We start from the raw sequence: 22,350 nt of genomic DNA, 5'->3' as shown, positions 1-22,350 counted from the left end.
AATAACTACAATCGCAAATTCTTTTCTGATGATTAATTAGACAAGGGCAGGTCCTGGTAAATGTACCTAAATGACGTGTGTGTGTGTGTTTGGGTACCTGCAGTGGCTCGGTGGGCATGTGCAGCAGGTGTGTGGGTCTCTCGGGGTGGTGCTGCTGCCCTCCGTTGCTCTCCTGCTCGTAGATGGCGTCTCTTTCTGACTGCGAGAGACTCAGGAAGCGCCGGATCATGGACAGGTTCTCCCACAGCGTGCGGTTCTCCGGGGACGGGTCCTCCTTCCAACGGAGCAGCTCGCACAGCCAGCCCTACACACACACACACACACACACACACACACACACAGGTCAAGTCAAATACCTCGGAACGCATCATACAGAAATGATTGTGCATTAACATGTATGTATGTGTGTGTGTGTGTGTGTGTGTGTGTGTGTGTGTGTGTGTGTGTGTGTGCACTTAAAAATCTAAATATGTCCTTATAAAACATGTTACAGCTCTAGAACAAATTTTTTTAAATATAATATAATATAATATAATATAATATATATAAAATTATATTATATTATATTAAAATCTGTCATTTTTGGTAGTTTAAGCATTTATATTCCTTAGTAAAAAAAATATTTCTTTCACCTTATATAATTGATTTATTTGCTGATCTTGTTTCCAGGTGCATTTATTTGTGGTTAGAAAGAAATTATATTAATATTAATGAATTAGTTTACTTTGCAAATTTGTAAATCTGAGACTGTCGAGAGTTATTTTTTTTGTTGAATTTTTTTTTTTTTAATAACCTTTCATTTACCGGTTATTTATTTATGCATTTATTTGGTTCAGAATGAATATTTCACGTTTACAATGAGTACAGAGGCGTAATCATCGGCAGGGGCATCGAAGCGATCGCTTTTCGAATTTGTTCGCGTATTCCAGAACGACTTTCGCTCGAAACGGATTTTCCGTAATATTATGATGATTATTAGGATACACGTGGAAGTGCACACGTTTCCTTCTGCATTGGTCTTAAACTGTGTATTGTGGTGCGAGTCTACCTGCACCCACACACTTAGAACACAGAAGGTGCTCCAGTCCACCTCTGCATAAGAAGCAACAGAAGGAGTGTGTGTGTGTGTGTGTGTGTGTGTGTGTGTGTGTGTGTGTGTGTGTGTGTGTGTGTGTGTGTGTGTGTGTGGAGCACTGTGTCCTGGCAGTGTTACAAGAACGGCACCGTAATCTCCAGACCAGTGTGCGGCAGCACCTTTCATTTCCACAGGATTACCTAGCGCTCCGCCACACATACACACACACATGCACACACTCGGAGGCTGGAGCCAGAGCCGGAGCCACACAGGCGCGCTGCACGGCTGAGATAACTCAGCACTTCTGTTGTCCCCGGTTCCAACTCCTCCCAAAACCACATCAAACCCCAGAGAGCGAGAGACACACAGATAGAAAGAGAAAGAGAGAGCGACAGAGAGACGTGTAAATCCCGCATTGTTTCTCTGCCACTCTTTTCCTTGAATGCCACACACACAGGGATGGCAAACACACACTGATTCTCTGCGTCTCTTCTGTCAACACACGCGCGCAATCAATCACGACCATTAAACCCCCCCCTCATAAAATGCTGCTACATGCAGGAAGCCCTGATCAAAATGTCGCTCACCAGCAAACCACACACACACACACACACACACACACACACACACACACACACACACACACGCACACACGTACACACGCACACACGTACACACGTACACACGTACACACGTACACACGTACACACTCGCTGAGCGTGCCAATAATCTAAGCAGCATGTTGTTCCACATGTAGGAAACATGACGTGTGAAGAGCGGGCCTCTTGGATCCGTGCGGATCGGCGGCGTTCACACACTCCGCGGTGTGTTTGTGTTTGTCCAATTGCATTTCTTCCACTGCTTTACCAAACACAGAGAGCGTGAGAGGCGCCCGCGGCGTGCCTTCGTGCTTCGGCCGAGGAAAAATGGTGAACTACTTCACATACCGATCCGTTGCACTTCGGCGCCGCTGTTTAGAACGCGGTTTTAGAGATCTTTGAAATGAATAGTTCAGGGTTGCTAGTTAATCCCTAGTCCCTTGGGTCAGGGAGACTAGTGCACTAGAATTAGGCGTTATCATAAAAGCTACGATATCACAGCGCTAGTGAATTATTTATACCTTATAACTGCAGTACATGACAGGCTGACAGGTCTGATACAGACGCTACTGATAACATACTTAACACTACTGCTGCAAACAATGTTACAAATCAAGCAGGTTACTCTCTAGCTACAGACAATGTGTACCCTTAATGCCTTACCCTACACGTAATGGTGCATATGATGTAATTAACAATCCAGCTATAGACACTGTTACAGATACTGTAGGCAACTCTCTAGCTATAGATAACGTTGTTGATAAAGTAGGTAACGATTTGGTTAGAGAAAGTTAACAACCATATAGGTGCCTCTCAGGATATTAACAATGTTACAGATAATGTAAGTAACGCTACAGCTACTGTATGTAGAATGCTACTGAAAACTCTACCTACAAACAATACTATATACTGTAAGTAACAATCCAGCTATAGACAACGTTACAAATGTAACAGGGAACCAATGTTACAGGCAACGTCTTGAGGTAATGTTATAGATAAAGTAAGTAACTCTTTACTTTCTTTTTCAAAGTTACATGTACCGTAGGTAACTCTGGATATAAATGATACAATAGATACTGCAGGTAACTTCAACTATAGACAAGTTTTAGATACCATAGGTATCTCTAGCTATAGACAATTTTACAGATAACAAAAATGACTCTAGCTATAGGTAATGTTACAGATACAGTACACATACAGTAGGTAACTCTAGCTATAAACAATATTTCATATAATGTAGGTAACTTTAACTATAGACAATATTTAATATAATGTAGGTAACTCTAGCTATAGACAATATTTAATATAATGTAGGTAACTTTAGCTATAGACAATATTTAATATAATGTAGGTAACTTTAACTATAGACAATATTTAATATAATGTAGGTAACTCTAGCTATAAACAATATTTCATATAATGTAGGTAACTTTAACTATAGACAATATTTAATATAATGTAGGTAACTCTAGCTATAGACAATATTTAATATAATGTAGGTAACTTTAGCTATAGACAATATTTAATATAATGTAGGTAACTTTAGCTATAGACAATATTTAATATAATGTAGGTAACTTTAGCTATAGACAATATTTAATATAATGTAGGTAACTTTAGCTATAGACAATATTTAATATAATGTAGGTAACTTTAGCTATAGACAATATTTAATATAATGTAGGTAACTCTAGCTATAGACAATATTTAATATAATGTAGGTAACTCTAGCTATAGACAATATTTAATATAATGTAGGTAACTTTAGCTATAGACAATATTTCATATAATGTAGGTAACTTTAACTATAGACAATATTTAATATAATGTAGGTAACTCTAGCTATAAACAATATTTCATATAATGTAGGTAACTTTAACTATAGACAATATTTAATATAATGTAGGTAACTCTAGCTATAGACAATATTTAATATAATGTAGGTAACTTTAGCTATAGACAATATTTAATATAATGTAGGTAACTTTAGCTATAGACAATATTTAATATAATGTAGGTAACTTTAGCTATAGACAATATTTAATATAATGTAGGTAACTTTAGCTATAGACAATATTTAATATAATGTAGGTAACTCTAGCTATAGACAATATTTAATATAATGTAGGTAACTCTAGCTATAGACAATATTTAATATAATGTAGGTAACTCTAGCTATAGACAATATTTAATATAATGTAGGTAACTCTAGCTATAGACAATATTTAATATAATGTAGGTAACTCTAGCTATAGACAATATTTAATATAATGTAGGTAACTTTAGCTATAGACAATATTTTATATAATGTAGGTTACTTTAGCTATAGACAATATTTAATATAATGTAGGTTACTTTAGCTATAGACAATATTTAATATAATGTAGGTAACTTTAGCTATAGACAATATTTAATATAATGTAGGTAACTCTAGCTATAGACAATATTTTATATAATGTAGGTAACTTTAGCTATAGACAATATTTTATATAATGTAGGTAACTTTAGCTATAGACAATATTTTATATAATGTAGGTAACTTTAGCTATAGACAATATTTTATATAATGTAGGTAACTTTAGCTATAGACAATATTTTATATAATGTAGGTAACTTTAGCTATAGACAATATTTAATATAATGTAGGTAAATCTAGCTATAGACAATATTTAATATAATGTAGGTAAATCTAGCTATAGACAATATTTAATATAATGTAGGTAACTTTAGCTATAGACAATATTTAATATAATGTAGGTAACTTTAGCTATAGACAATATTTAATATAATGTAGGTAACTTTAGCTATAGACAATATTTAATATAATGTAGGTAACTCTAGCTATAGACAATATTTAATATAATGTAGGTAACTTTAGCTATAGACAATATTTAATATAATGTAGGTAACTTTAGCTATAAACAATATTTCATATAATGTAGGTAACTTTAGCTATAGACAATATTTAATATAATGTAGGTAACTTTAGCTATAGACAATATTTAATATAATGTAGGTAACTTTAGCTATAAACAATATTTCATATAATGTAGGTAATTTTAGCTATAGACAATATTTAATATAATGTAGGTAACTTTAGCTATAAACAATATTTAATATAATGTAGGTAACTTTAGCTATAGACAATTTTATGGATATTCTAGGTAACTCTAGTTAAAGACAATGTTAGGAATAATGTGGGTAACTATAGCTGTAGGTAATGTTAAAGATAATATAAATAACTCTTTCACTATAGAAAATGTTACACAATGTAGCTAACTCTACCTATAGATAATGTTACACATAATGTAGCTAACTCTACCTATAGATAATGTTACACATAATGTAGCTAGCTCTACCTATCGTCAATGTTACATATAGCGTAAGTAAATCTAGCTATAGATAATTATACATATACTGTATCTAACTCTAGCTATCGTTAATGTTCTAGATAGCGTAGAGAACTCTAGATAAATATGATGTAATGGATACTGTGGGTAACTCTCACTATAGACCATGTTACAGATACCACAGGTAACTCATTTGGTGTATGATTAGAGCAATATTATATTATAAGATCAGTTTCTTCTCATCAGAATTGAACAGAATCCTGGTCAATAGTATTGAAAAATAAAAAAGTAGGTTTCAGAAATGCGGCAAAAGATTTCGGCCGCTGATCGGAAGCAAACTGGCGCAGGGGCGGAGAAAATGTCAGCGTCGAAGCTGTAGCCTGTGTATTAATAGCAGTTTCTGATAAAAATATTTCTTGGGAACATAATGGCTGAATTCATGCATGAGATTCAGCAGTGAGGAAGTAAAAGAGAATGCAAACTGGTTTGTGTGTGTGTGTGTGTGTGTGTGTGTGTGTGTGTGTGTGTGTGTTTAGTCACAAGTTGCCAATGAGTGGTGCACAGGGCTTCAGTGTGAGCGAACAGTTCTGTATTCACTTCTGTTTAAACCAAAAACACCTTTCTATTATCTCATTTAGCAAACAGCGTTAGCGGCGTGGTGTTAGCGGTGTCACGGTGCGAGCCGCGTCCCTCGTCCCTGCTGAGACTGACATAAAGTCAGGAAAAATCTGCGTCACATGGCTAATGGGGGGAAATAGAGCAGAGATTTCTAAAAGATGTTCTTATAACGCTGCTAATCCGGGTGCATTACGACGTCACTCGTTTTCTCACTCTCTCTCTCGCTCTCTCTCTCTCTCTCTCTCTCTCTCTCTGTCTCTCGGTCTCTCTCTCACACACGGTTATGGCCTACTTCTACTGTGCTGATGAAGGGAAGAGAAAGAAGAGACAAACATTATGATGTGAGGCAGAGGGGCTACAGACAAAGCGTTATTACCCCCCCACACACACACTATTCTCCTCTTCTGCTCCTCCTCCCTCTTTTTTCCAACCCCTCTGTTCCCCTGATCCTGGCATCAGGCCCAGCTCTGGCACGCAGTGTTTAGCTGTGCGGCTAACGCCAGGCGCCTGAACCTGTTCACGGCTGCACGATTTTTGTACGCAGTGTAAACCGGAGCCGTGGACTCGGCCCATCTAACGCCTGGAAAACGGAGGACGGGCGAGCGATTGGTGTGCGTTTGGTGTGTGTTTGGCAGTGGTAGAACGCAGCGAAGGCCGGTGGCTGAATAAAAAAAAAAAGCAAAAAAAAAAAAAAAAAACACACTCAGACGACCGTTTCGAGCAATAAGAGCAGCAAGGCTGACAGGACTACAAGTCCCAGAATGCAGTGGCGGTCCATAATGAGGGGGTTATTTAAGAGCTGCTCTCTGAATGAGGCCAGCGCGAGAGAGAGAGAGAGAGAGAGAGAGAGAGAGAGAGAGAGAGAGAGAGAGAGAGAGAGAGAGAGAGAGAGAATGTCGACACAGACAAAGACAGACAGCAAGAAAGTGACAGAGAGAGAAAGGGAGAGCGAGAGAGAGATGTAGGGACGAAAAAAGAGAGAAAGACACTTTGAGAGACAGAGAGCAAGAAAGTGACAGAGAGAGACACAGAGACAAAAAGAGACACAGATGGAGAATAAGAGAAATATGCTATAAGACAGAGCACAGGCAAGTGAAAGAGATACCGTGAGACAAAGAGAGAGAGAGAAAAAGAGAGAGAAGGGCATAGAGACAAAAATGTCGGGACAAAGACACGATAAGACAGAAAGCAAAAGCATAAAAGACAGAGACACAGGGACAAAGAGAGAGATGGACAGAAAAGAAAGCTAAGAAAGCTGCTGTGAGAAACAGCGAGAAAGAGAGTAATAAATAGAGAACCAGAGACAAAAAGAGAGACGGATGGAGAATAAAAGACCGAGCGCAAGGGAGACAAAGAGAGAGATAGACAGAGAGATGGAGAAAGACAGTAAGTGTTAGAGTGAGAGAGACAGAAAAAGGGATGTAGAGAAATCGCTAAAAAGAGTGAGACAGGTAGAAATAAAAGAGACAAAAGAAGAAAAATACAGAGCCAAAGAGAGACCAGAGGAGAGCAACAGATTGAGACAGAGAGAGAGAGAGAGAGAGAGAGAGAGAGAGAGAGAGAGGTCAAATAAACAGCAAAATATCAACATGTAGCTCTTCTTTTCTCTTCTTCTTCAAACTATTTTGCATTTCTGAATATAAATTATGAACTCATTACTTCTGTCCATCCTGGTGCAGGACGATCACTCCTCCAACTTCACCACATCTCATCGCGATCTTTCAAACGCAGGATTATTCATCACATTTCCTGAACCTTCAATATCGCGTCGTTAGAATACAGAAAGTTTATTGGCGCTCGATGTGTTTGGAAACCGGCGAACGCGGACTGTAACGAGCATCTGGACACGGCGGAACGACGAGACCCGAAATCTGCCCGCTCGCGGCCTCCGAAAGAACGGGAACGCAAGAGGCGGATGTGGTTACATGTGACGGACAGATTCAGATGCAACTCTTCCACTCATAGAGAGAGAGAGAAACAGAAAGAGCGAAAAACTCATGAAGCGCCTCCGAGTCGTGCTAGTCCATCAATTATAAGCGGCTGATTGAGATTTAATTCAAAGCTGGAGTTTAATTGCTAATATCAGTGCGTAATTAAGCAGATAAATCACCGAGATCTTATTGCATTATAGATTAAAATTGCATAAAACCTGCAAATTGTATATGTCAGCTAAATCAGCGTCCTTAATTGGCAGGTTCGGCTTCGTGTGGGGAAAAAAAAAAGAAAGGACAAGAAAAGAAAAGAAAAACAAGCAGGAATAAACAGAACCGAACCTCGGTTTTAGAGTGAGAATTATTATATTTTTTGTATTGCTTTACCGGTGTGACCATGACCATGTGACTAGAGATCAGCTGACCCATCTTGGCCAATGGGGAAGAAGAAGGAGAAGAAAAATCAGGATCTCTCAATTAAATATGGCCGAGTTCTTGTGAGACGGTAAGAGGGGAATTGATGTAGAGGATGAAATGAAAGAGGAAAAGGGAGAAGTGAACAGTGTGTGTGTGTGTGTGTGTGTGCAGTCAGTGAGTGGTACGCCGGTCGTCCGTGCGAGGCACCGGTGAAAATTGAAATATTTCTCGGCGTGTGTCACAGGCATGGCGAGCGGTAATTATGACAGATCTGATTAAGCGGGCGAGGCAGGGGCCGGCTCGGGGCTGCAGGTGCGACCTTGCGCATTCCTGCGTGTGTAAATAAAATTTATTACGAGCGTGGGGGTGCGCGGGCGCATGACATCGCCATGCACGGAGAGTCACGCCGAGGAGTGGGGGGGGGTGAAGGGGTGGAGAGGTGGGGGTGGTAAGGATGGGTGGGGGGGGGGGATGGGGGGCTAATGGAATATTTTCCTGGAGTCTAATAATACAGTTGGTATTGACTTGGGGTAATTAGGGGGATCATTAAAGCTGCTTTTCCCAGCGTATTTGCCTGCCTGATCAGATTAGGAGGAATGGGCCTCGGAGTAAGGCCTGTGTGGTCTGACATGGGAGACGCGAGGACGAGCTCGAAAAACCGAGCAGGATCGAGCAACCGAGGAAAAAGCCGGAGGAACCGTTCGAGATTATCGGGATTCTGACTTTCTCCGATTTTCCTACATGCGCCGTTGAATGATTTGATGTGTTCCGAGAATCCGTGCTGTCCGAACTCTTCAAAACAAAATAACGGATATGCACGGAGGAAAAATTGATCGACGGATGGAAACCGAACATTGATACAAGAGCGGAGCGAGAGAAAGAGGAAGCGTAGAACATAGAAAGGAAGGGATGCGAGGTAAAAGAAAAAAAAAACCCTAAAAGAAAATACTCCTGCAATAAAAGAATGAAGGAAAGAGTAGAAGAAAAGAATAAAAAAAAAGCTCGGTTGTGAGGCGAGGCTTTGCCTTTTTGGGCCATAATTCAGCCCTAAATCAATTATTCAGACATCTGGGGCCTCCAGTTCAAGAAAATTGCGTCTTTAATAATAGAGGGAACCGCAGCCGTTTCCCAGGCAACCTAATAACCAGGCAGCCAGATAAATAAATAAATCAATTAATAAAGAGGCGCGGGCGCGCTCCCCCTCTCCGTTCCCATCTGCCTGCTTCTGCTTCCCTCCATCCCCCACGGGAAGAGGATGAATTCATAATGGTAAACAAACCACTTCTCAAAAACGCAGCCGCCACACTATGCCGAATAATGAAAGAAATAATGCAGAGATATATATGTGTATACATATTACAAACACACACACACACACGCGCACACGCACACACACACACACACACACACACACACACACACACACACACACTCGTTTCTCCCTATATATAAATGAATAATAACGCTTTCACAGACAGCAGGCGATGCAGATCTGAAAAAGTGTAGGAAAAGCTAAATGCAGGACTTGAGGAAGAGAAAGAGCTCGAGAAAGAAACTTGCAGTGAGATCGCATTCTGTTAGGCTCCGCCCATAGGAGGGGCAAATGAGGCACATTCAAAAAATGTTCAATTTGAGCTGATTTTTTTTTTCTTAAACATGACAAAGAACTTTGAAGCTTGAAGTGGTCTCTGGTTTGGTGCTATTGGGATCTTTTGGGTTTCTTTGGTTTTGGTTTGATTCTATGTTCAACCCTATAGCAGAAGGTTCTCTGTTGAAACCATGTCAATTAAGAGCTAGCTTCTGTACCTGTGAGGAACCTCAAGGACATGTGCAGGTACTGTTTTAAGTCAAGTTCGACCAATTGGTCTGGTGGATTTCTTGGTCAGTTTCCAAGAACACATTGATTACACTGAACAAAATATCATCCATAACTCTAAAAAAACAATAAACAATGCTAACTAAACAAATAAAGATCACACGTTCAATAACAAAATCCTCCTGCACACATTTTCAGAGATGCTCAGCTGCAGGCAGTTCCATAGGTTCTTGTTCCAGAGGTTCCTTTTCCAGAAGTTCCTGTTCCAAAGTTTCTAGTTTCAGAGATTAATTTTTTTACTGTTCTCAAGGTTCCTTTTGCAAAGGTTTTCTCTCTCCAATGTTCCTGCTCTAGAGGTTCCTCTTCTAGACATTCCTGCTCTAAAGGTTATTATTCCAGAGGTTCCTTTCCCAACGGTTCCTGTTCTAGAGCTGCTTCTTCCAGCAATTTTTTTTAAAGGTTTTTGTTTTAGAGGTTCTTCTTCCATAGATCCCAGTTCTAAAGATTCTAGTTCCAGCGTTTCCTTGTTTCCGAAGTTTCCTCTCACAGAGGTTCCTGTTTTAGATGTTCTTTTCCCCAGACATTCCTGTTATTGAGGTTCCTTGTCTAGAGGTTCTTCTCCCATATTTATATTGACATTTACTGAAGTGTTCTGGAGGTTCTTGTCCTAGAGGGTCCTACATCTCAAGTCTCATCTCTTAACCAAAGGTTTGGTGCACAGAGAGATATAAAGAAGATATTAAGGAGTTCAACATGAACATGATCTTGGAAAAACATCAAGATGTAACAAACTAGAGACAACATGAAGAGTCAAGAACTGCAAAACCAACTGACTGCACCAGAATTGAAAGTCTGCTCCATGAAAAAGCCAGGACCCTGAGGATACCTGAGATAAGAAGACACCATCTGAAGCTCTGGGCTTAACATTATGCAATCGAGACCCATGCTGAACTGTGATCTCAGGTACATCTAACACTTTCACACATCCTCTATTTCTCTTTCCAGCCTCCAGTTCTGTGCTCCTCTAGAAAGCGGTGAACCGGGCCCTTGGTGACAGATGGCATACCCTCCACTACCCCCAACACGCGCATGCACAAGAGCCCCACACCTGCCCCCCTGTACTGCAGCAACGCACCATATCCCTGACATTCTGTCTTATTAGAGTACTGCTAATTATCACTGCTTTTCCAGGAGAGGAAGAGAAAGAGAGAGAAGGGTCATTCTGAGGGACCGGGACAAATATCTGACGTTGCTGGACATCTGAGACCAGATCTTCATCCTCCCACTCGAACACTAAAAATCACTTCAGATATCTTGTTGCAGGCAAATAGCTCATTGGCGCATAATGCTTCTGACACCGGAGACTTCCAATCATCTAACCTGAAAACATCACCAAATCAACATGTCCTACAGGTGCGTTACTATAGAAACGTCAATCAAACGCTTTTAAACCAACCGGATTCCAGGACATGGCAGCACCGTGGTAAAACCGAAGGTTAAGCTAGTCACTGTGTGTAACAATTAAAAAAAAATATTTACTAGCAGCTATGCTTGCTGTACCCCACCCCTACCCCCACTCACACACACACACACACACACACACACACACACACACACAAACACACACACACACCAGTGAAAGCGAAGTTAGCCGTGCGCTAATCGGTAAGAGATTCGAGAGAAATGTGCAGCGGGAAACCGGGAGCGTGAAGTGGCGCCGAACAGAGGGGCTGCATGGAGCCGAGCCCAAAGAGAGGGACAACATGGCACATGTTCAACACACCCATCCCCCAACACACACACACACACACACACACACACACACACACACACACACACACACACACTCTCATGAAGTGTCAGCAACATGGACATGAATATACAACGTTTCCCTGTTTACCCCGAAATGCACACAAAGAGACACAGCGATTTCGTTTTTATTACACGTTACTGATTATTTATTTACTTATTCCTTTGTTTATTTGTTTATAATTTGCTAATGAAATTCTAAGGGAACTTTAGCATAGCACCTTGCCCCTTTTTTCTCCTACAACGTTTCTTTTTCCTTCAGAATTTGCAGTGAAACAAATCCCGAGGAGGAACTCAAACTCATGAAATTTGGATGAGGAAATGTATTTTTCAAGGATCGAGTTCACGCAAACACGAGCACAAAGTTCAACGCTCTCACACACTCACACACACAACAGTGTTTAGCTTTTCATGAGTTTGTAGGAACCCAACTGCTAACTCCTGGGCTAAACAGAGACCCTGCAGACCTTTCACCAGTAATAAAGAAACAGGAAATACCCCCCTTGCTCCGCAAAACCCCCCTCTACCCCGATTTTACACACAAACGCAAGCTGCTCTGAACCACCATCAGTTCCACCAAAGATAGTTCCCGCTGGCTAGACGTTTAGCCTGTTAGCCTTATGCTGAACTAAACAGAGACAGGGGCAGTGAGGGAGAGGAAGCAAAGGATGGAGGGATGGAAGAAAAGCAGGGTGGAGGGAAGTAGGAAAGGAAGAGAGAAGGGGGGGGGGGTGGACCAGCTGCCCAGGGAGCGCACATTACGAGATGGAGCTGGAGATAAGTGCTCTCCCCGGCCCCTTTTTCAGCTGCGTAATTAGCACAGTTCTTATCTGCCGCTTAATTCACATTCACACCAGCCATGAATGGGGAGCGCAGGCGCATGCGGGGGGGTGGGGTGGGATGGGGTGGATAGATGTGAAGAGCCCCCCACACACACACACACACATTTACAGTACATATACACCTAATCCTACCTAGACACATACTGAGGAGAGTCATGTATGAACACTCACAGGCAGACAGGTGCACACACACACACACACACACACACACACACACACACACACACACACACATGAACAGTACTTATAGATATAGTCCCACATATGCCAGCGCGCGCACACACACACACACACACACACACACACACACACAGTACTTATAGATATAGTCCAACATATGCCAGCACCCTCACACACACACACACACACAGATTATATATAATCTCTCTCTCTCTCTCTCTCTCTCTCTCTATATATATATATATATATATATATATATATATATATATATATATACACAAACATACATATACATATATATATATATATATATATATATATATATATATATATATATATATATATATATATATATATATATATATATATATATATATAGTACTTATAAACATAGTTCCACATATGCCAGCATATACATACACACACACACACACACACACACACACACACACACACACACACACACACACAGGAACATATTCTGTACTTACAGACTTAGTCCCACATACACCAGATCTTTTATACCGTGGTATAATTTGCCATTGATTTGGCAAATTTTTTTTCAAAGAACATGTTGCATTTTTTATTTATTTATCGGTTTATCCATAAAACAAGTTAGTTATCACGTGCGTTTGTTCGCTCGTCACTTAAACGCTGTTAAATCACGCCACTTCGACATCCGTCTATTATTAGGCTTTGAATCCGTTGCGCGTTGGCCGTACGAATTCCTCTAAATTAGCCGTTACTATGGAAACAGTAACGTATCACAAGCACTGTGCTCTTTTAAACCTGTAAGTTTTGCCCTTGGTACCAAAGTGTCAGAGGAAATTCATCAACGGCTTCTGGCCAATCGGAATCGAGAACCCAGAAGCCCCATGTATTCAAGAATAACTCCATCTCTGCCAGCTCCCATAATTCCAAGCGAGAGGTTCTCTTGGGTTTCGGGTTTTCTCGCTCTGCGCCGCCCCTCCCATCGCTTCTCCGCTTTGAACTCGTTGGAACAAAAACAGTGGTTTGTGCATCAAACCGTAATTTGGTAAAAGAAAAGTATCTAACACCGTGATCAGCTCAATCAGCGAAAAAAAAGAAAAAAAACCTCGATTTTTCTAGATAATTTAGGGCTTTTCAGTCGTTTTTTTTTCCTTCCCTATTTTCACCATCAAACGCAATCCTGCTAAATCTGCGACTGCGCACGCAGATATTCCAAACCTTTAATAACGGGGCTCGGGCTGCCGTTTCTTTAATTAGTTTTAATAGAGAGAATCAAGAGGTAATTTGGTGCACACAAGCCTGTATTCAGCTGTTAGCGTGTTCTCGGGGTGAGATAATGGCGTAGGGCTTAGCGCAGACGGGACAATATAAACACGTTTGTTTAACGTTGAAACATCGTCTGCTGTTTGGAGAGGCCGCAATAAAAGCCTGTGTCATTACGGCCGTAAATTACCAGGCTGCGTTTTGGTGGCGAGCGCCGTTCGAGCGTGTTCCACTCTTTTATCTGGCTTTCAGAAGAGACGCTCATTCCACCTCTTTGAAGTCGCGAGCCGTGGTCGAGATTTTTTTTTGTCCGTGGAAATGAGATGTTTCGAGTTCGTCGACACTCAGGGGTCACTGGTAGCTTACATGACAGTAACCTTGTTACCTTTATTAGCAATCTTTCAGCCTCAACAAATGTATCCGTGTTCCCCGTTTTTCAGAGTTAGTTATTAGCCGTTTATGCTAGCAGAACTACTAGAGTGTGAAAAGTATTGAAGAAATTCCACCAACCAGCATCCAGCGTTAATGCTAATACCTGCTAACACCATGTTCCAAAAAAAAAAAAACATGGCTATTGCTCCATTTGGATTTACTTTGCTTGTAAAAACTACCAATGTTCCTGATTTATTAGCATAATATCAGGTCACTAGTGAAGTCTCTTGACTAGCGGCTTATTATTTTCCATACCTGGCTCTTGGAAGCGGCGACCTTGGCGAACATGGCCTGCGACACCTTGGCCCTCTTCATCTCCTGCTGGATCTCGTCGTAGATGGACGAGCTGATGTTGAGGATGGATGTCTCCTGCTTGCCGTTCCATTCAGATGCCAGTGGCAGGGGCTTCACCTGGGCAGGGAGCCGAGATGCCTTTTCAGTCGGGTATAAAGACGGCGAAGTTTCAGTTACGTTTCCCATAAATGTACACACGGCAATCATTTAGTGATCGCTATTAATATATTAGATTGTAGTAGATTGTAGACTGTCTAACGGATCAAGCAATGGCAAAAAATACTTTATCCTGGTTTAATAAACAGGAATGATCTAGCAGTTGTAAAAAAAAAAAAAAAGAAAGAAAAGGAAAAAGCGAACCGCCAAAACAAATTCTGTATTCTATATAAGGGGGGTTAAATAGTACACAAAATTCACCACAGTACGTTTTTCAGTTTTTAAGTCACGGTTCGGTTCAATTTCGGTACGATTAGAGGGAAGAAATGCAAACTCAAAATTGCTTGTCGTTTTTTTTTTTTTTTTTTTTTTTTTTTTTTTACTACGTAATGTATTATTATTAACATTTGTGATCAACATTTGAACAGTTTACGTTTTTAAAACAATTTTCAATAAAATGCCTGCTTGCTTAAATTATAGCAAATAATTTTTTTATATTAATAAAAATATAATTATATACATCAAATTTATGCAATACACTTTTTATTATACTTAATTAAGTAATCAATTAAATTGGCACAAATTAAATTGATTAAATCAAATGAAATAAATGGAAAATTTTAATTAAATAGTTTGCATTTGTTAGACCCCATTTGGGTAATACAGATGTGTAAGTTAATTGTGTGTGTGTGTGTGTGTGTGTGTGTGTGTTACATTTAATATTTAATTTTCTAAAAATATAATCTACTTAACTCGTGCTTATTTCACCAAACCTTAACAAATGTCTTCATTACTTCCATCCTTCATTCATTCACTCCCTCCCTCGATATGTGAAATGGTCAGGATTTTTTCCTTTTAAGAGAAATTCTTGAAGTTATATATAAAACGCTAAAGAATCCATAGCGCTGGCATTAGCCGCTACCAGGAAGTAGCTAGCGCAAAACAAATCTTATTTCCAGTACGCAGTGAGTAGCCACAATGACACTGCCCTAACTTTAGTTTCTATTTTATACCCCTGGCATTGTTGTGTTTTTTTTTTTAAGTTAATAATAATAATAATAATAATAATGATAATATTAATAAGTTCGCCACTTAATAGGTTCCCGAGGAAACAGATTTTAACGAAGATGTTTTACACTCACTGTAAAGAGGATTGCAACCGAAAGCCCTGTAAGGAAAATATGTGTACCGTTACACCTACCTACCTACCTACCTACCTACCTACCTACCTACCTACCTACCTACCTACCTACCTATCTATCTATCTATCTATCTATCTATCTATCTATCTATCTATCTATCTATCTATCTATATATATATATATGTTTTGTCCTTGTTTGAAATTTCCTGCAAAATATTTTACGTACGCTATTTTCTATTTTAAAATATAGGCATAATCATGCAGGTCAGTCTGCATTTCTGTACACAAAAACATTAGACTTGGATTGGAAGGTCATGAGTTCAAAATCCCAGCACCATGGGCTTATGGGCGTCTCCCAAATAGGGTTGCCGAAAATACCAGGAATGATCAAGACTGAAAACTTTCCATGGGAATTAATGTCAATAAATAGAATATATAAATTATAACAGGGAACTTAAACCTACATGAACTGTGCATTCCTCAATAACATAACACACATCAATTCATCAATCCTGTACACAAAATACTGTCAAATAATGTCCATTTTGACGTGTATTTGTAAATTAACAAAATATTACATAAATTTATGTTTGCATTTTTTTTTTATATATTTTTTAATCTGTATCTGTTTGTTTGCATGTCGGCTTATGACCTAACAAAAAGTTTATAGAAATTTCTCAAAATTTCTCATAAATTCCCATAGATTCCCGCAATTCCCATAAATCCCTGGTAAGTGTTCAACTTGGAATTTTTAAAAAATTTCCCAGATGAAGTTTCAGTGGAATGTTTCTGGAAATTCAGCAGACATTTCTCAAACCCTTTGCAAGCCTACGCCCAAATGCCATACGTTTAAATAAAATAAATCATTCAAAAATAAGAACTGAATACCTGAAGACATTTTCACGATTATCGATATTCACGAATAACAATTCCGCTTGTTAACACACACACAAATAAAAAATGTTCCATAAAAAAAATCCCATTTTCTGAGGACCCCTCGCTGTAAAGGAAGTCGGGTGTATTGGGGCAATCGATCTTAAAGTGATATTAATATTATATTATACCAAAAGACTACTCACAGGAGAGATCCCAACCGGAATCCTGGGGTTCCAGTCTTCAGGTCTGATGTTGTTACATTCTTCTCTTCTGGGCTGCGCACACACACACACACACACACACACACACACACACACACATTTAAATGTGTTTAACTTCTCCGGACTGTGCGAATTTAATCAAAACTAATCTAATATTCCTGACACTCTACATTTAAAATGAAGAGCCACCCTTCCTGATTAATCGGCTTAATGTCTCTTTAGAGGACGAGGACGCTGCTGAACATTATCGCCACTCCTATCCGTTTCTGTTTTATTTTTTTTTAAACACAGAATGCGTTTAAACACTTCGAGTTTAAACCGTGTGTCTCGATTGTACGTCATTGCTCGAGGCATGAATTTTTGGGTTGTGCTCAAACACCCGTTCTTTCGAATGAAATAGTTTGTCTATTGCGTGTGTTTTAGTCGAGTCGAGTCGATAATGTGAGTCGGCGTGTGCCGTACCATGGGTAGGCTCTTGGCACGGCAAACCTCGACAGCCGGAGAGATAACTGGTCGCACATCAGGCAATATGTTTTGAGACGTATGAAGCGCGAATGGCATAAAACACATGGGTGTACGCCTGTGTGTGTATATCTGTGTGTGTGTGTGCATGTGTGTGTGTGTGTGTGTGTGTGTGTATGCCATTCTGTTTTTCATTTTGTCTGGTTTTTTTTTTTTTTAAATGCATTCCTCACATTTTAAAATTTCTTAAGGATTTTAAGATTTCAACGTGACTAATCAAAACGCCTCGAAGAACGTCTAGAAGAACTGTGTGGAAGTCGGCTTGCATGCCTGATGAACCAAATAAACAAGAGTAACGGCTGAACTAACCGAGTCGGAGTAGCAGCTGATTCTGGGATCTGAACTGGAAAGCAGCATCTGGTTCACTCCTACACTCTGGTTTGAGCACAAAAATACACACACACACACACACACACACACACACACACACACACACACACACACACACACATACAAACACACTTGAGCGATCATCAATGGCATTCCAGGCTCTGCTACTGTGCAAATCTCAGTGTGAATGAGCAAAAAGGGGTGGGGTGGGGTGGGATGGGGTGTTTTTTCCTGAATTAAAAAGCATGGCTTTGGGTCCACTCAAGTGCACTCAGAGAATGTAGTGTGTAAGCGAGGAAGCTATGGAGTGTTTCGCGTGTATGCGGTATTCGTAAAAAGCTAGCTAGCTATTTGTTTTTTCTTGTCCCGTGTTTCTGTAAACACGAACGAACGAGAACCTTGTGAGTATATTCAGATTACATTCTCGAGTACAAATTTAGTTTCTGACCCACAAATTCAGAATTCAGACAAAAGAAATGCCGCCCTACAAGAGGTGGATTACGAGCTCATATCTATTACCTGACACTGCTGCAGTGGCTGAGCTGCATTACGGGGAATTTCCACTATTTATTCATTTATTTTGTTTTTTGCAAAGATTAGACATGCTGAGCTTTGAACATGCCTTGATTCATTCACAAGCAATTTCTTTGGGGTTCAGTGGTTAAGCCTCTGGGTTAATGATCAAAATTTTGGGTGTTCAAGCTGCAGTATCGCCAAGCTGCCACTGTTGGGCCCTTGAGCATGGCTCTTAACCAATTTGTGCTCCAGGGATGCTGTATCATGTCTGACCCCAGCTTCCTAACATCGCTGGGATAGCTCAGTGGTTAGGGCTCTGGGTTACTGATCAAAAAGTTGGGGGTTCAAGCCCAGGTATCGGGTATAAGGGCCCTCGAATGAGGCAATAAACCCCCTGTGTTTCAGGGGCGCTGTATCGTGGCTGACCCTGCGCCATGACTCCATGTTCCTAACATCGCTGCAATATGCGATGAAAATTATTTCCCTTTGGGCTCAATAAAGTATTCTAAAATACGATAAAACTAAAATATGCAAAGAATGAATGTGACTGTGCTGTAATGTTTGGAAAAGCCTCTCTTTCGACCCTAGCGCAAAATTTGTTAGGGGGGTGGGTTTCGTTCGGGTTGGTGTAGAAGTACCAAACCACTAAATAAACTACTATAGGAAGGATTCGACTTATAAAGCATTCAGGGACGTTAGACAAATTAGTGGTAAAAATTGTTTACGTTATCTGTTACCTAAGTATTGTTTTGTAAGGGGAATTTCGGACAACCCATGCTGAGTGTGCACAGCAATGACGACTGAAATGAATGTGAGGGACATAAATAGACTGGAATATAACGATAAATCAGCAGGTAATCTCAGTTCTACATAAACAGCGTCATTGCTACGAACGAGTCTCTTACCTGGACAGGGCGTGATGGCGGAGTGCTAATAAGCGGGGCAGGACCCATGGAGGACGCCGCCGTTAAACTCCTCTCTCTCTCCTCCTGATAAATGCGGTCTCTCTCGGCCTCGGGAAGCTGCAGGAAGTTCTGCATGGCCCTCAGGTTCACCAGCAGGGACTGAGATGCCGTTTTTGGATCTTCCTCTTTCCTCAAAATCTCCGATAATAATCCCTGAGACCAAAACAGTGACACGGGGCATGTCATGGGCACGAACAAGCAGAATTTGCCACCGACAATTAGCTGCAACAAAGATATAATTCAATACGGTTGTTATGGAGGCTGCTGTCCTTTTTTCGATTCCCTAAAATTTTCCAGGAGGCTTCATTTGAATGGCTCCAGAAGAACGTATGATAAATATTATATAAAGTCAAGAAATCTCTTCTGGAGTAGAATAATAGCACAGGCTGCTAATTTGCGTAAAAAAAAACAAACATAACTCTTGTGCTCATGCTGCACGCATTCCGGAAGATTCTTATCACTTTCACACGACTTCAAAGCCACACGGAAGCTGTAATGCACCTTCCCAGAGCCATGCAGAACATCTTTCTGACATTATCTGCGCTGCAAGGGGAGGGAGGAAAATCGCTGATTGGGTGTGGGCTCCCAATGCAGTGCTGGAGAGCCAGGTTGGAGGTGGGTATATCATTAATGTTTTACTTATAGACAAGTCAAAGGACCTCATGAAGACTTGCCTATACGGTGTCTGACATTGCAGTTACAAACACTCTTTGCTCCATCTTTTGCTCCATCTTCTCAGCGCATAGTTTGGTCGCTTTAGCCGTAAACACGAACAAGCAAACTCAACAAAATGCATTATTTTTAACCAATTATTTTAAAAAAATGCATTCTTTAGACAAACAGTCCCCGATTTACGATGGAGATGCGTTCCGCTGACCGCATCGTAACATGAAAATATCGAGACATGGACTAGACTTGCCAGGAGTCTTAAAGAATGGTGATCAGTATGTGGTACAATGCTGTAATTTGTTAATAATTAACAAATTAAAATATATAATTTAGCAAAACAGAGCAATTTACACTACAATCGTATATAAGTGGAGGGCAAAGCTGGAGGCGCTCTGTTTTAGTGTTTCGTGACGCCGATAAAAATTTGAGAGAAAAAAAGCTAAAATTGGGCTTTGAAACAATAAAAACCCCAGAAAAAAAAATACGCGCTCTAACGCCGTGACAACTGAACTTTGTTTACGTTCCATCCTGGCAGCGTTCGAACGTATCGTACCGCATACAGTATGTGCTGCTACGTTCGCCTTGCCGCGTAAAAAGTACATTTTTGTCGTCATCCTATGATCGAAAATTATAAATCGAACCTTCGTAACTCGGAGACCATCTGTACATATAATATCCTCTTAAACATGAGAATATATCCAGCAATCGTCCCTGAACCTCTGCAGTCGGATAATGGGTTAATACAAGTCCTTCAGGTCCTGGCATGCTAATCTGTCTGATTTGTCTAATTCCATCCCCGTTCTCCGTGACAACAGTCGAGCCTTGTCTGTTTATTCCAACAAACAACCAGCATGGAGCTTCCATCTCCGAGAGCATTCCACCGTTTGTTAAGAGAAGAGTGATTAGCGTAAATGTGGCCTGCTTGTAGTGACACGCATCAGGCAAACATGTCATAGCTGATGTATGGTGCGTTGCTGCTAAGAAATGATTCAGCGTTCTGACTGTCAACAAAACAGTTTTCACGGTCAACAAAGGCAACCTGAAATGAAGGTGCTCGATGCGCCTGTTACGGCTGTACGTGAGGCTTTTCTTTTCCGTATCAAGCTGAGGTGAAACGCAGACGCTCTGACTGCACAAATGGCGTATATATTTGCAGGTATGTGAACGGACAGGAATATCCAGAGTGCAAATCTGATAAAAAAAAAAAAAAGATTTTGCAAATCCGATAAAACCATGTGACTCATCTGTAAGCAAATTTTTCGTTCACATTGAACCACATCTAAGTTTAAGTTTACGAGGATGAGGGGAAAAAAAAACCAAAAACATAATTGTCATGATTAATCACCTGTGACAAAATCTTGTGGGGAAAAAACTTAATGAGGAACAAATAATGAGTCATCGGTTATCCAGATAATTCAGCCAAAATGGATTCTAGCCAGCTAAGTAGTGAGAAAAATCAGCTGGGTTCTTCGCCCGGCTAGGTAAATCCCTCCAGGTCCATTAGCTAATACTTCCTTATTCTTTGGCATTTGGGGGAAAAGTGAATATCTAAAGTCTCTTAAACGTATAAAGCTTAGATAGGAAAGAGGTTTTGGCTTGCAGTCCTAGCAAACAGTATAACAAGGAGACAAAATAGTTTAACTGTAGACTAAATAAATCTTGACCTTTCGGATAAACAAACGACAACTTTTTTTTACCGCTAACCTCTATTCCCTGACTTACGATAGAGATGCGTTCTGATGACCCCATAGTAACTTGAACATTTTGTACGTCGAGACGCGGCCTGGCCTACCCAGGAGTTTTAAAGAATGGCGATCAGTATGGGGTAGTGCACTGTTAATAATTTAACAAATTACAATATATAATTTAGCACAACAGAGCAATTTACAGTACCGTAACGGATAAACTTTACCGTATATATAAATGTGGTGGCGGGCACGTAGATGAGCGCCGGTTCGCCAGTGGAGGACGGAGGAGGACCGATAAGGAGGGAGGAGGACCGATAGGAGGAAAGAAAAACATTGGGCTTTGAAACACCAAAAACACAGAAAAAAATACAAACTTGATCACCAAGACAACTGAACTCTGTCGACCTCTGACGAGAGTCCCAACATATCGTACTGCATATACGCAGCTACGTTTGCCTGCCGCGCAAAACTATTTTAACAATTTTGTCGTATTGCTATCGTCATCGTTAGAACGAAAAGTCGAACCATCGTAACTCGGGGACTCCCTGTGCTTAGAAATCCCGAACTCATCGTGATGCTGTGCTTCTAGACAGTTTCATAATCCTAGCCGATATCGTACCTGAGTCCTGTTGAATGCGACTCGAGCGA

General features: G+C 40.3%; 1 protein-coding gene across 12 annotated transcripts in view; it reads right to left on the bottom strand.

Moving 5' to 3' along the window:
- Positions 1-22,350, bottom strand: part of satb1b (SATB homeobox 1b) — a 56,222-nt gene that overhangs the window by 6,899 nt on the left and 26,973 nt on the right. For 8 of the 12 annotated variants that reach the window (XM_083529489.1, XM_083529496.1, XM_083529498.1 and 5 more), the window contains 6 exons: positions 22,322-22,350; positions 19,286-19,498; positions 17,844-17,909; positions 16,995-17,066; positions 14,579-14,755; positions 98-304 (listed from right to left, as the gene is read on the bottom strand). The exon at positions 22,322-22,350 is cut by the window's right edge and continues 423 nt beyond it. In XM_083529489.1, coding sequence (XP_083385615.1) covers positions 98-304; positions 14,579-14,755; positions 16,995-17,066; positions 17,844-17,909; positions 19,286-19,498; positions 22,322-22,350 — 764 coding nt within the window. The remainder of the gene's footprint in view (positions 1-97; positions 305-14,578; positions 14,756-16,994; positions 17,067-17,843; positions 17,910-19,285; positions 19,499-22,321) is intronic. The other 4 variants (XM_083529494.1, XM_083529492.1, XM_083529500.1 and 1 more) reach the window with 1 other exon arrangement.

This window comes from Silurus aristotelis (assembly GCF_946808225.1).
Source record: "Silurus aristotelis genome assembly, chromosome: 25".
Classification (NCBI taxonomy): Eukaryota; Metazoa; Chordata; class Actinopteri; order Siluriformes; family Siluridae; genus Silurus; species Silurus aristotelis.
The sequence above is the reverse complement of the archived record's forward strand: the minus strand, read 5'-3'. Positions and strand labels throughout refer to the sequence as shown.